This window comes from Archocentrus centrarchus, chromosome 13 (assembly GCF_007364275.1).
Source record: "Archocentrus centrarchus isolate MPI-CPG fArcCen1 chromosome 13, fArcCen1, whole genome shotgun sequence".
NCBI lineage: Eukaryota > Metazoa > Chordata > Actinopteri > Cichliformes > Cichlidae > Archocentrus > Archocentrus centrarchus.
This window is the reverse complement of record NC_044358.1, coordinates 18702065-18717661: the sequence shown is the minus strand read 5'-3', so window position 1 is coordinate 18717661 and position 15597 is coordinate 18702065. Positions and strand designations below refer to the sequence as shown.

At 41.5% G+C, this 15597-nt stretch overlaps 1 protein-coding gene and 1 long non-coding RNA gene across 2 annotated transcripts; one reads left to right on the top strand and one right to left on the bottom strand.

Annotated features, from left to right (window-relative positions):
• On the bottom strand, window positions 1-1125 carry LOC115790804 (uncharacterized). The gene is made up of 4 exons (XR_004020815.1): window positions 973-1125; window positions 609-731; window positions 443-515; window positions 1-361 (listed from the first exon to the last, which is right to left on the bottom strand). It is a non-coding gene; the product is annotated as an uncharacterized LOC115790804 (long non-coding RNA).
• A 7547-nt stretch (window positions 1126-8672) lies between these two features.
• Window positions 8673-15597, top strand: LOC115790051 (14-3-3 protein gamma-2-like). Its single transcript, XM_030743705.1, is given in 6 exon segments — window positions 8673-8927; window positions 12224-12553; window positions 12556-12640; window positions 12643-12681; window positions 12684-12794; window positions 12797-15597. Coding segments are annotated over 6 exon segments (711 nt in total). The 5' UTR covers window positions 8673-8840; the 3' UTR covers window positions 12856-15597.

Sequence of the window (15597 nt, the reverse complement as noted above, 5' to 3'; positions counted from 1 at the left end):
TGAAAGTGTTTGTAATTATCATTGATTTTTTTTTTTTCAATAAAGGAACATTTTTAACAAATGCTTGAGATCTTTTCAATTTGGAGCATCCTTATTGACAGTAATGCTGGGTTCTTTAGACTTTTACTTTCAGTCTAAGACAGATGCAGACAGTAGCATATAAAAATAAAAAAAAACTTATATATGGTTTTTGACATATAGAATATCCTTTTAGTCATATTTTACACAAAAACTGCTGGTTTCTCACTGCGTCTGGGACTTGGCATTTGCAGCAAATGGCTTTGCGTTTTCTTCTAGTGCCACGGTAACGGCCTGCAGGAAGTTTGATGGAACCAAACCTCGTCGTCCGTGAAGGATCTCCCTAAAGTTGGAATGAAAGTTTAGCTTCTGCTGCAGAACTAAAGATCAGTCATTGTGTCGTAAGTGCAGGGATGATGCTCACATAGTTAAAATCCATCTTGATCCATGTCACCTAAAACGTAGATGATGTCTCCTGAATGAAAGCCGAGTTCTGCCTGTGAGACAAAGAAAGTCAAAACCAGTGTGTGTAAAACACCACATTAGTCCTCATGTTACAATTTAATTTATTCTAACTTCACAGTGCTTACTTCACTGTCCATGTTGGGTGAGTTTTCCCATGGATCGTAGTCAAATAAGGCCACCATCCGTCGAACAACCATGTTGTCAGAGATACTGGTGGCCTTCGCTCAGGTCTGGTGTTAAAGACATGCCTGCAGCACAAAGAAGCAAACACCCCACTGAAGCTTTCCACGCTAAAGTAGAGAATCAGCGTTGTTGTTATAGCTTATACAGGCTTGTTGCAGGGATCCTCTCTTAACTTCTGAGAACCTGGAAACTTCTTTGTTCTGCCTCATTCAAAATCATTCCAGAATAATTGGGGGTTTTTTTGGTGTTAACTGTGTATAATTACCCCACCATTAATGTTCTGCTAGTGTGTAAACAGGCTGATACCTGTGTAGTCCACGGGGAGGAATCCCTGCTGCATGAGTAGATGTTTTAGATACTCATCATCCACTGGGATCTCAGCCACCATATTACTTGGCCACATAACCGGAAAGCCCGCCAGACTCACCATGATAGAATCCATCAGATCTTTGTCTCCAGTCACCTAAAAAAAAAAAAAATAAATCAAATAAATGCACCAACAGTTAGTTTTATCACTTTATAAAACCTGTATTTATATGTGTGTCTTTGTCTGTATTGTACATGATGCAGCAGCAAACAGATTCAGAGAAAAAATGGCGGTTAAGGTAAATCACATCAATCAAGTGAAAATGAAGACAGGAAATAAAGAAAAAAGCTCCTCTCTTTGAACACATTTATCTGGCCTGACTCCCACACAAACAGGAAACACTGTAGGTTCTTTCAAAGAACATTTTGAACACCAATGAAGAGAAGAACACAAACTCAAACCAGAGAAGCACTTGAGTGTAACACACAGAGCGTGCAATCCCAATAGATTTTACCTGATGATCTGGCTGGCACAAAGGGCAGCTCCTCTGCAGCTGTCTCATGGTTGGAGACATTGCAGCAGGGTTGTACGGGTAAGTGCGACAAAGAGCCGGACGGTGGGTATGGACACTTGGCTTGCAGTTTCCAGCTCCCAGTCCCTGAGATCTTCTGGAGTAGCAATCCTTATTTCATCTGGGTATATCAAAACATCCAACTCGAGCATCGTCTCCATTTACAGCAGAGTGAGGGCTGGAACTGTCCACCTGGCAGACAGATGGCACTGTGGACAGCAGTCCCTCTCCTTACCCTCAACCTAATGTGAGGCAACTAAGCTAAGCAGGAGGAAAAGTAATCCTCTTTGAAGCAAGTAGATAGATTCATTAGTTCAGCACTGCCAAACTGCACTGTATGCAAAGTAATGGGAGCAATGATTAAAAGATGTAATGATTTTAGTTTTAATGCAATAATCTAAAAAAAGCCACACAAATGAGAAAAGATGGACAGATAACTTGAAGTGTGGCTGAGTTCATAATATTTATTTTATGCACATTTTGCATTGGTTCTGCTCTCATAGGCCTCACTCTGTCAGTGGGCACAGTGGTGCAGGTGGATTTTCTCTGGTTTTTTTTCCTGTGTGAGTGTGAACATGTAACTGTTGCTGGTAGTGTATAGTGTATATATGGTCTGCTTCGTATATATGGCTCTGCCTCCTTAAAGTATTGCGCCTTGCTCAGTTAAGGAAGTAGACTTGTTTTCTTTTTCCTTCTTATTGCCCCTCCTCCTCCTACATGACCCAGTTTTACATCACTGCTGAAAGTCGACACTTCCTGTCCTCACCTGTGGCCAAGTCTGCAGGTGATAATCTCCTCCTGCAGAGGAAAGGTTTAACAATCATCTGTGTCTTAGTTGCAAAATAGTAAGGAGGAAACTGAGGGCACATCTGAGCTATTATTATTGTTTATTCTTCCAATCTTTAACTGCTGCATTCATTTTTGAATAACTGAAGTCTGTATTTGAGGAAGTTGAGGTTGAGCAGCTTCAGGTGTTGTTGATCTATTCAGTTTGTTAATTTTGCTTTTTTTTGTGTGTGTGTGTGTGTGTGTGTGTGTGTGTGTGTTGTGCACTTTGTGAAATATTTTTTAGCCTTTATTGCCAGGACACCATAGAAAGTAAACAGGAATCAGGAGTCAGCAACCTTTACTAACAAAAGAAGCATTTCAGATCAATTTTTGATCTGAGAAATCTGCACAAAGCTGCAAACAGGTTTGTATGGACGCATGTTTCTGCCACTGAAAAAACAAAGTTCCATCTTTAACTCAAAATTTCAAGTTATAATTCAAAATTTTGAGCACTCAAAATCAGGTAGTGACAGAATCAGTGATCTATAAATGTACAGCACACGTGAATGAATTGGCGCCAGGTTGCTCAGCTTTTGAATGCCGTCTAGCGAACGATCACCACATAAAAGGTGCTTCTGAGCAACAAGGAAATGACGCACCTTCACAGAGCTTCCTGATTGGCTGAGCTAACTCGAAATGTTGACGTATTAATCGAAACGGCAAGTCATTTTCTCAAAAATTTCAACTTATTAACTCTAAAGTGTGAAATGCCTAACTTGAAATTTTGAGTCTTATGGATGGATTTTTTTTTCTTTCAGTGGCAACAAACAAACTTCCATAGATTTGAGAAGCTGGCACAGCCTGTTCAATATATGTGGGCATTAGTTTAAGGCTTAAATAATTAAAACTTTTACCAACATTGTCACTGCTCTACAGGGGCTAATTATGATTAGTGGGGTTACTTTTGGATTTGGTGTTGGATTATTTTGCATTTTAATTAAAATGTCTTTACTTTTTTTCTTTTTATAACTAAACAATCTGATTGAAAATATCTACTAGGATGTATAGGCCAGCTTTGATTGTAGCTATAAAGATGTGTAGTCTGTGGCCTGTGTCTGTGCAAATAATAAATAAATATATACTTTATTAGGCAAAGAAGTAAAATATATGGCAGCCTAACATTAGGTCAGTTTTGATTATTAAGTTCAATTTTTGTATAAAACAATATCCAATATTAAATACAAAAGAAAATTTAAAGAAAAAATAGTTAATTTCCATTTTTCACGAGTTAGTCCTGGTTTCAAAAAGGCAACAAAATGAAAATCATTCTCACTCACTTACTTTCATTTTTACATTTGCCCAGAAGAGGGAGCTGTTGCATGTTGCTGTCTAATGAAGACTCCACCTATAAAACCAGGGAAAAAAGTGACAATTTATGTGGACGTCCATTGTTTGGTTGTTAAAGTTTTAGAAACATATTGATTTATAGGCACAAAAACAGATGCATGTGATATAAAAAGGTTGTCCTAATAAATGTATATCACTTTAAAATGTGCTTAAAGGCATCCGAATCACTACTGAGATTCAGATTTCAAAACATAGTTTAGCTGTTTTGGACGGCTGCTTATTTTTTTCATTTGTTGCTTAGTTTGCAAAAACCCAATTCTGTGTGCCCCAGTCATTTCAGATGTTACCATTTTCCATGATTGGAATTTAAAATTGATATTAGGTGCAAAGCAAGCAAAGGTTAGTCAGCTAGCTGCTAGGTTAGGTTGTTAGCAAGTGGTCAGCACCAGCAGATAAGCTAGAGGAACACCAGGGATGACATCAGCAGGGCGTCTGATTCATGGAGAGAAAAGTGTGCTTTAAAGTTTGATTTTTACTCATAAACTAATGTGAATGAGGGTTTCTTGTTTATGTAAAAGAACCTGGGCATTTGATGTTTCTATTTTATTTGGCTCTGTGCTTTGTCAATTGTTTTGATGCGATGGATTGCACTAAAAAATGAAATAAAATGGAATTCCTTATCTTGTAATCATGAGTCAGTATCTTATAACTATGACAAGGGACCACCAAAGCAGGTGGCATGGTGAACAACAGTTAGTACTGTCATCTTAGAGCAAGAAGGTTCTTAGTTTGAACCTGCCTCTTGGCTGGGGCCTTCCTGTGTGCTTTCCCTGTGCCACAGACCAAAGACACGCTTGTTAGGTTAATGACTGGGGTTCGGAGGACTCGATTGTGATTATGAATGAAGTCTGTCTCTTTGTATTTGCCTTTTGGTGGACTGGCAAGCTATCCAGGGTGTTCCTGCCTCTTGCCCTGTGAGTGCTGGGAGAGGCTCCAGGACCCCCACTTCACCCTAAGCTGGATTAGTGATTAAGGAAAATGCAGGGATGAAGGTTATAAAGGCCTGAGCTTGACCTTTAGCTCGCTCATTGAGTCTCTTGTTTGGCAGCTTTTGATTCAACCTTTGGATGAAGATTTGTCTCTTGTAACATTCCCCTGGGCCGAAGAATTTTATTGCCGGTAGTGATGCTGTGCCATTGTACCTGTATATAATAAAGTTAGACTAAATTAAATTAAACTAATTCTGCAAATTTGTTTCTATTGTTATCAGCTTTCTGTCTCTTCCTCGGCTAACCCACGGCTAATCTCCCTCTTTACAAGTGCAGGTTAATTGAAGTCGAAAGGTTGTAACAGCGTCTTGAGAGAAGAATCTGCAACTGCAAAGATTATGTAAAGATTTTACAATTTTACAACTGGTTTGTACCCAAGCAGCAAACTTCTAGAGCTGAAAATGAATCGAACACTTAAGTCCAAAAGCTGGAGATCCTCTAGCAGCCACGTAAGGCTGGCACAAAACCCCCCCAAAACCCCAAGTCAGTTCTCACAGACTGCACAGCATTACAAGCATTTTTACAGCCAAAAAACAGTGGACATTTTCCTTTTACATAACAACTGTGTCATGGGTGATTTTTTTTTTTTTTTTTAATCTTTCATTTGGATTTGAGATGAATTAAAATTAAGAGTTTGGCTGGTCTGTTCTCCAATTTTGATTAGCAAAATTCTAGTATTTGTAGTCTGTGGGCACTAATTACTTTATATGTATGCTCTCTATTGCACCTGTTGAGGGTGCAGGTGGCTAACAAGCATGCTATGCTTAATAACTTAGCACTCCCCTTCTCTTACTATAACTTCTGGCTCCAGCAAAAACTACATGGCAGCCAACTTGAGACTTTGAGGTTTATAAAATGCAGAGTCTTAAAAAAACCATCACACATACAGCTGCATGGACCCAAAGAGAGGAGAACAGTCTAAAGGCAAATCACTGCTAGCTGTAAGTAGTACAGTTTTCAAAATCATCTAAATTAATAAATGTCAGCTACAACAATAAAATAGCAGCCAACATTAATTTCTACCATAATGGCCAGATCAGTCCAACATGAGGACATCGTAAAGAGCATTCATCAGAAGAGCACTTCACCTTGTGTTTGTTCAAGAGCACTCATCGTGGCAGCATGTTCTCTCACACGTGACAGCACATTAATTGTGCTTTTTTCTTACTTGAAATGGCACCCAGTTCTGCGCTTGGGCATGTTAGGCACATTAAATCACACCTTTTCCACTTCTTCTTCATAGCTCACCTTAATTACAGCAGCAGGTCATACGGCACTGCATGACATCTCCTTTATTTAAAGGCACTTTATCATGTCGTTTTGTATGTGGGGGTAGTTACTGTCCATATTCTACCCATTTAGGGGAGCTCAGGAGGGCACGTCATCATCATTTAAACAGAAATAAGATGGCCAGTGGAGAACTTGGTATGTTTTCTTCTTTGTGCGCTCACTTGCAGAGCTTTTTAATCATGCTTGAGTCCCACCTTTGACGGCACTTTTAAAGGTATTTGTTCTCCTTAGGGGAAGAGGTGACATTCTGAGCCTTGTTCTGTTGGAGGTCACTTTCTGTTAAAAGGGGGGTTTCTTCCTTACTGCTGTTGCCAAATGCTTGCTTACAGGGGAAGTCTGGGATTTTTAATATTGTAGGGTTTTTATCTTACTATATAAACCTATTAAGCACAGTTTATGACCACCTGCCTAATATTGTGTTGGGCCCCTTTTGCTGTCAAACAGCCATGATCTATTGAGGCATGGACTCCACTAGACCCCTGAAAGTGTGCAGTGGTATCTGCACCAAGATGTTCGCAAAAGATCCTTTAAGTCCTGTGAATTGTGATTTGGGGCCTCCATGGATTGGATTTTGTTGTCCAGCACATCCCACAGATGCTCAGTTGGATTCAGATCTGGGGAATTTGGAGGCCAAATCAACACCTCAAACTTGCTGTGCTCCTCAAACCATTCCTGAACCATTTTTTGCTTTCTGGCAGGGTGCATTATTCTGCTGAAAGAGACCGCAGCCATTAGGGAATGCCATTTTCATGAAAAGGTGTACATGGTGTGCAGCAATGCTGAGGTAGGTGGTACCTGTCAAAATAACATCCACGTGGATGGCAGGACCTAAGGTTTCCCAGCAGAGCACTGACCAAAGCATCACACTGCCCCCACCGGCTTGCTTTCTATCCATAATGCATCCTGGTGTCATGTGTTCACAGGTAAGCAAGTATATGCACCCAGCCATTTACGTGATGTGAAAGAAAATGTGATTCATCAGAACAGGCCACCTTCTTCCATTGCTCTGTGGTCCAGTTCTTATGCTCACGTGCCCAATGTTGGAGCTTTTGGTGGGTGACGGGGGGTCAGCATGAGCACCCTGACTGGTCTGCGGCTATGCAGCCTCATACACAAGAAACTGTGATGCACTGCGTATTCTGACACCTCAGAGCCTGCATTAACTTTTTTGGCAATTTGGGCTACAGTAGCTCATTTATTGGATTGGGCCACATAGGCCAGTCTTTGCTCCCCACGTGCTTCAGTGAGCCTTAGCCACCCATGAGTCTGTCACTTGGTCACCACTGCTCCTTCCTTGAACACTTTTGATAGATGCAGATGGGAACACCGCACAAGAGCTGCAGTTTTTATTAATCAGTTTCAGCTGCTTTAGTGAAATTAACAACAGGTACATTAGAGGGGCAATAATGAGACACCCTCTAAAACAGGAATGGTTTTACAGGTGGAGGCCACTGACATTTTTCCCTCCTCATCTTTTCTGATGGTTCTTTTTACTAGTTTTGCATTTGGCTACGGTCAGTGTCACTACTGTTAGCAACATATGTTTGTTTTAAATAAAAAATAGCCTTCCATTCAACGAGGCTGTGAAACTGCATTCGCAGTCAGGTTGTTAGCCAGTGAGCATGTCCTGGACATTCCACCCTTTGACACTCAGAATGACCAACATTTTCAAAATGGACTTAATGTTTTATTCATTATGACCTGAAACAAGTGACTGTGGCCATAAACTCCTCAGGAAAGTGTTTACTGAAGTTGTGGCAGGGAGCTGTTTTTCCATAGACTTCTACAGGACTGGAAGTCTTTTTGCAACCAAAGCTATCGCGCCCTGGTGGCCTTGTAGCCCCTTAACTGGCAAGGGCCCGGTGACGGGCCGTTTGTAGTCCCTTTTATATGGCAAGCTAGACCCTCCCATTTTTATTGACACGTCATTCGGCCAATCATGTAACTGGCTGCACCAAATCACCTGACAAAGCTACGTGACGCCCTCTGAGTATTATTGGCTCTGGGAAAACCCATTTCTTAACATGATTGGCCGAATGAGGTGTCAGTCAAAATGGGCGGGTCTAGCCTGCCATATAAATGCACTTCATTCGGCCCGCGGACCAGACGCAGCCGATTAATAGGCTATGAAATGGGTTGTTCAGAGCCAATAATAACCAGAGGGTGTTATGTAGTTGTTTCAGGTGATTTTATTTGCTGCCAGTTAAGGGGTTAAAGGAATGCAGTTTAAGGCATTGCACTTGCTTCACTTTTCAGTCCCAGAAGCTAAGCCATCTATTATACTGTGTGATGTAAAGATGCAAGATACAGCTGCACTCCACCCTCGCATCCAAATGTGTGCACTACTAGGTTCAAAATATTAACATAGCAGAAGGGAACATACAGACTCCAAAAACCAGTGGGCGAAATCACCATTTTATGTCCATCTTTTATACAGTCTGTGGTTTGGATTGGGCTTTTTTTTTTTCCCTCGCTGGGGACCCCATTTCCCATAATTCCTTTAAAGCTCACCCCCTGCTCCCATCCATCCCCACAGGCCTGGCCCTCTGCTTCCCATGTATGGAGTGTTACATCATTGGCATAGACACCCACCTTTACCAGTGATGACGCAGCCTGGGGAGAGTGTGTGTGAGGAGGAGGGAGAAGGAGGAGGAAAGGCAGGGAGGGAGGGAGCGAGGAGAGGGTGTCCCGTCTGCACGGAGCTCAGACAGACAGCAGGGAACAGCTGCAGCATTAGGTTCGCGTAGGATTTCACTGCATTGCGATTTTAAAATTTCAGTCATTTTATACCAAAAACTTAAAGTAGAGCAGCTCGACAAAGCAACCAAATATCACCTAAAAAATGGTTGATCGCGAACAGCTGGTGCAGAAAGCCAGGCTGGCTGAACAGGCTGAGAGATATGATGATATGGCAGCTGCTATGAAATCGGTAAGTTCATTTAAAATAATAATAATAATAAAGAAAGATGATAATTGTGGCTTAGATATGCGTGAATATCGGTTGGTGTAACGCCGCTGCGTGTCGCCCTGAAATCTCGACAGCTGTAAATCTGCGGTTACAGCTGGCTCGATATAACTGCACTACAACCAGGAGTCACTGCAAAATAATATCCAGTGTGTTTATTGTCCTGTCGCCAGTTCACCGACAGCTCAGAGCTTTTTGTTTGAGTCCAGTCCAACTCGGCTGCTCCTTGGGCGGTTGCCTTTCTATTCGGGCCGTGCCGCTCACTGAGGCGCCGATTACAATGAAATGCATGCAGGCCCGAGCTTTCACTCTTAGGCTACTAAGACTTGAATCATATAACGGCCTCTGCTCTGTTACATATGCTGATTTTTTTTTCTTTTCTTCCGACTTTTGCACCACACCTCCCCTTCCTCCATTATGCTGAGGTTTATAAGAGCTTCTGCTTCTAGAGCCCATGTTGAGGTTGCGCGGGGAAAAAGCATTATCAAAACTGCTGTTGCACCCCCCCCCCCCCCCCCCCCCCCCCCCCCCCCCCCCCCCCCCCCCCCCCCACACCCCCCCCCCCACCCACCCCACCCCCCCACCCCCACCCCCCCCCCCCCCAACCCACCCCCCAACCCCCACCACCACCCACCCACACACCCCACCCCGCCCCCACCCCCACCCCCCCCACACACACCCACCACCTGATTCCATCATCCTCATACTCCATCCTGCACTCATACTCCTCTCTCCTCTCCTCCTTCCTCTCCTCCTTCGCCTCTTCATCTCTCTCTTTGTCACATAAATTAAAAAATAATAAGATGATGAAAACTGTCCAGTTTAATATTTCTATACGAGGCTCGGAGGCTTAATTGGAGCGTGATTGCTTTAGGGGAAAAAAAAGACTCCAAAAATAAATAAATAAAATAAACGCTCTCCTCCAAACAAACCGTAGGAGGCAGCAGAATCTCTCTAGAATATTCTTTGTCATATTGCAGTGAGTCAGTATGGTAAGATTTGATTCCAAACATTTCCTTCCTTTAAAAAAACAAAAAAAACAACTTTATTTCTCACGTAACACCTTTTGTCTCAATCTGTGCATGCCCTTTGTGTGTGAGGGCTGATATCTCCCAGCATTTTAATATTATTTTGGATTAACGACCCTGTGTTAAATGGTGTTTGTTGTAATATTTGAATATGTGAAGAGGATGACATGGCTGTCTCTTTCTCAGCTCTTATTGGACGGTGTGCTGAGGACAGACCTTTGTCTGCTCTTCCCGTTTTTCTTCTTCTTTTTTTTTTGGTCTCTCTGGCCCCCTTAAGAAATTCTGGGAAGTGGATTCAGTAGCGGATTTAACAAAGAAAGAAAAAACTGCTGTGTCACACCAGCTCATACCACTGTGCGTGTGAGCTCACACGCAGATTTAAATCATCCTACACGCTTTTAAATGAGGAGCATTTTGTGAGATGGGGTGAGCCCCCCGTGGCGTGGCTGTCATCAAGGGTTTCTGGTGCAGGAGGTGGGATGATGTGCGTGCAGGGGAGGAATTCCTTTCCCTTTAAACTATCTGCCATGTCAGTGCGGTCCAAACGGGGCCTTTTGCAGAGGTGTGTACTCTCACTCTCTAATCGAAGGGAATCCCTCGCCATTGCAGCCAGGGGATGACAAATGATAGGCTGTCGCCTTTGTGTTCCTCATGAAACATGTAGGCGAAATGCGTATTAATTACAATATATGCCTTCAGAGGTTTCCAGAACCAACGCTGATCATCAGCCCCAAACCTAAAGATACTATCTGCCATGTCAGTGATCAAGGACTGTTTGCTCATCTGATCGCACAGAATGATTTGCCTAAGAATAAATTTTAATGACTGGATGATCTTGGTGGTTCTTGTCTTGTTTCATGATCACGTGCTCAGCAATGAGGTATTTGTTTCATTTTTTGTACATATATAGTAGTGTAACTGCAGTCTACTTGGCACAGTTGGAAGCATCACAGTCCTTGGAGCAGTGACCTATTTCTTTTTAAAACCAAAAAAACCAACAGTTGAGTTCTTACATTTGTAGGAATTGGCCTCATTTGACTGTGTCATGTGTTTGTAACCTGCAGTCAGACGGAATCACTGGGTTTGTGTGACCAGTGCATCCCATAGAGCCCTGCTCTCCATCCACTCGCTGTGACATCAGCGAGCCTGCGCCATGTTCGTGCGCCGCTGCCTGAGCAGAGAATGTCAGAACAGCTCTTGAGAAATGATTGCATGTTATGGAGAAGCTTTGTGGATACAAAAAAAAAATGTTTTAAGCATTTTCTTCTTTCAAGATGAAATGTTTGGATAAACCTAAACATGTTTCATAGCAATTATTGATCAGCATGAGGCCATGTTCCAGCACCAACTGCATTTCCAATGGAATAGCTCTGAGTTATGTAACACTGTCTGTTTGACAACTGCCCAGCTAGCATTCGGATCCATCAAAATCTAAATTTAATAGCCTAACTCAGAGTGATGTCACCATGTGGCGTTTTAGACAGGTAAAAAGGTCAGTTTCAGTCAGGGAGAAGGTCACTGGGACACGTGAACCGCCTGCGCGGTGAAGGTTTTCATTTACAGTGCAGCTGCCCCCGAGTGCTCGTGGGAACATTTTAGCCATCTCCAGTCCTCCTTTCCTCTTCCAACCCCCCACCACCGCCAACTATCTTGAATATCATTTCCCACTAACTAGCATTAGCTGTCCACGTGGCAGCTGGAGCTACTGGTGCACTAAATTAATGGATTGCCATGGAAACTGGGAATTGAACATGACGTGAAATATTGCTCATCTCCTTTGCTGTGGACAGCCCTGTTAGCCCAGGTTATTTCATGCAAAAGAGCTTGTGATAATTAAGACCCCATATAATGACTATTTTTATCATTGATTGATATCTACATTTGTTTAGTCTATTAAATTAAAAGGAGATCATTTTGTAAAGTGTCATTTTATGGGATTTTATGCCTTTACTACAAATTGGGAGGAATGACAAACATCTAGGATGTTATAGTTAGTGGTTGTTTTACATTTGTTAATTTTTTTCCCAGTTCATTATGAATCAAACCAAAGAAAAGTAAAAAGCACAAAATCATCGGCACTGTCATTCCTTACCGGATCCTATTACTGATTTCTTGTACTTTGTTTCTTGGATGATATATTCTTGTTTTAACTTTTTACACAATGCTAATGTAGGTTGGTGCTGTTACTAAATGGTCCATCTGCTTTTCTTCTTCTTCTTCTTTTTCTTCCAGGTAACAGAGCTGAATGAAGCCCTGTCCAATGAGGAGAGGAACCTGCTGTCTGTGGCCTACAAGAACGTGGTGGGCGCTCGTCGCTCTTCCTGGAGGGTGATCTCCAGCATTGAGCAGAAGACCTCGGCCGATGGCAACGAGAAAAAGATAGAGATGGTGAGGGCCTATCGGGAGAAGATCGAGAAAGAGCTGGAGGCCGTGTGCCAGGATGTGCTCAACCTCCTGGACAACTTCCTGATCAAGAACTGCAGCGACACGCAGCACGAGAGCAAAGTCTTCTACCTGAAGATGAAGGGCGACTACTACCGGTACCTAGCTGAGGTGGCCACGGGGGAGAGAAGAGGGCCACCGTGGTTGAGTCGTCGGAGAAGGCCTACAACGAGGCTCATGAGATCAGCAAGGAGCACATGCAGCCCACCCACCCATCCGTCTGGGCTTAGCTCTCAACTACTCTGTGTTTACTACGAGATCCAGAACGCCCCCGAGCAGGCCTGTCATCTGGCCAAGACCGCCTTCGACGACGCCATCGCTGAGCTCGACACCCTCAACGAGGACTCCTACAAAGACTCCACTTCATCATGCAGCTGCTCCGAGACAACTTGACACTGTGGACAAGTGACCAGCAGGATTGACGAGGGAGGGCGAGGGCAACAATTAAAAGAAACCGCACTTCGAAAAAAAAAATATGAAGGGCCGGTGGACTTGGCAGCCGCTTTTGCCGATGATACTACCGCAGCAGCAGTTCTTTATTTTTCCATGTGTTAAAAGAAAAGAATCAAAAGAGAGGTGAGAGTGGAGGTTAAATCTTAGTTTAAATATATATAGAAATATATATACAGTTGAAAGGGGCCCTCCGTCTTCTTGATTTTCTCTTTGACATTTGCCAAAACCACTGATGTGTCAGTCAATCAGCCTGAAGTGGTTGTTGTTGGATTGAATGGCAGCCTCACACTGGCGTAGGAACTGAACTTGTTCTGTCAAGATAAGCTGCTTAGTTAGGTTTATGCGTTGATAGAGATGCATTTGAGTCACTTGAGAGAGAAAATGCTTGAATGGGAATGCCTCACAAAACTAGTTTGCATCGGTTCCAGTAGTAGTCTACGGAAGAGCAAGAGCCCCGAAAGCCATTGATGTTAAACACACACACACACTGGCAAACAAAGAATGTTTTAAACCAGGCAAGTCCCCCCCCCCCAAAAAAAGAAAATTTACAGGTGAAATTACACAGGAGTGAAACTAAATGAGAATTGGCTAGTTAAATTTAATTCCCCTCGTTCTATTAGTCTGTTTAGTCGCTGGAACCATCGATTCTTTTGGAGGTGAAGATTATTAAAAGGCAGAGACTTAACGATATAAAACGAAGAAATAAATAAAAAAAAAGACAAAAAATATAAAATAAAAGCAGCTTCAGAGGTTGTGGTTTACTTCTGTGTTGTTTTATTAAATGCACTTGCCTACTATACTGTTTCTTCAGTGTAAGATGATGACAACAATAATATCGATTATTCAATATTGTGCATGCTGGTGATGTATTTATATACAGTAGCTTGACTTTATTAACTTATACTGTGGGTGTTAAGTATTCATATTGATTGAGAAAAACAGGCTTTGTCTGATGTTGATTTTCTAATTTATTTCATTTTGTTACCGTTTTTGATTGCTAAACCAAAATGCTGATCGTAAAAAATTGACCTGTAATGGGCGTTGCTATAGTGACATGCAATATGTGTATTTTAATTTGTTAATGAAGGAAAAAAAAAAAAAAAAAAAGGAAGTTAAAAACTCACCAGTGATCACCTGAGCTTATCACCTGGTGTTTGTCACATTGAAGTATGGTTATGATATATTTTGTTCTTCGAACAGTATTTAAGTACTTTTTTCTGTCATGCTATCCAGTTTTAATAATGGTGAATTTCCGAGCTCAATGTTTCTGTTATGAATTCACAGACATGGACCCATATTTTATTTCTGACAGTATACATTTTTTTTTTGTTTGGTTTCTTTGTTTTTATACTTTTTAGCTGTTCCTGAGTGACAAAATATCTTGAATGTGAGTCATTATGTAGCAGTTGCACAAGAATCGAAATAATAGCTATGATAATAAAAAAAAAATGACTAAATTATACATGCACCATTTCCGTGGTGGTCTAGTGTATTGTTGTATCGTCACCCATAAGTAGATTTGTTCTTAAGGAAACCATTTCATAGAAAAACTGTTTTTTACTATTGTTTTGTGCCCTGAGTACAGTACCGGCTTCTTTTTGTGTGTGCCTGTATTATTTAAGATGCCTCATTTGCAAGTTGACCTTTAATGGAGGGAAAGAAAAAAAAAAGGATTTATCTGCTAGTATTTTACTTTCCTGCGAGCATGTGTGCAAGATAATATTTTCCCTTCGGTGGTTTCTCATTTTCACATGTTTCTGCTGTCTGTACAGCACATAGATATGAATAATCATCACCAACAGTCACAGGGAGAGCACAGTCGCTGCGCTAGAGTTGGTTATTGATTAGCTACTGCACGTGTTCAGAACAAACTTTAAATAAACAACTTAGAAGCTGCTTAAGAGGACAGAAAGCTGCTGAACGGGTTTACAGTCATAATGCTGCTAGTTCTTTAGAGTATTAATATATTCACACAGATGGCAGTTTATTTTTTATTTTTTTCTTAATGGATGGCAGGTTTGGGGACTTTTTATTTTAGATGTGATGGCTTGAAAGAGAAACCTAAAGCCTTAAGGTCAGTCGTACAACCTTGTTCGTGTATGCCAATTATGTCACCATCATGAGTCAGCCTCCATGAGCTCACACTTTATGTCACAGCTGCTTTGATTTATTTTTAACGCAGTTTAAAGTTGAAGGCGCCGAAAGGCTCGCCACTCGAAACGCATGAAATCCCAATCTGCACGACTGCTACACATCTCACTGATATTAAAATGCAGTCGAGTCTATTTGCTTTAATTTTTTTCAAGTTTCATGCGTGGAAAAAAGTGGAAAGGAAGTTTGTCCATTTTTTTTTGGAGGATATTTTCGAAAACCCACGTCGTAAGACTTTCACTCATTGCCCAAGAATGCATACATTGTGTTCCTTTTTAATTCATTTGTTTTATTTTCTCAGTGGTTTATGTTTTCCTTTTGAAGTTTTCATTCTTTTTAGCTGTTGATCCTTGTTTTTGTGAATTGAAACATGCAGACCTGAAGTTAAAATTAAAAAAAAAAATTTACAATTTCAAATTGATTTTATTAAAAAAAAAGCTGACCTATTGGAAATCAGAGTTGGGGGTCAGGATGGTTGATAACTGAAAACAGTACAACTGTATGCTCTGAGAAATTTTGGTTGCCATCTGTTGCCCATTAAAGTTATTTGTTTATCAGTA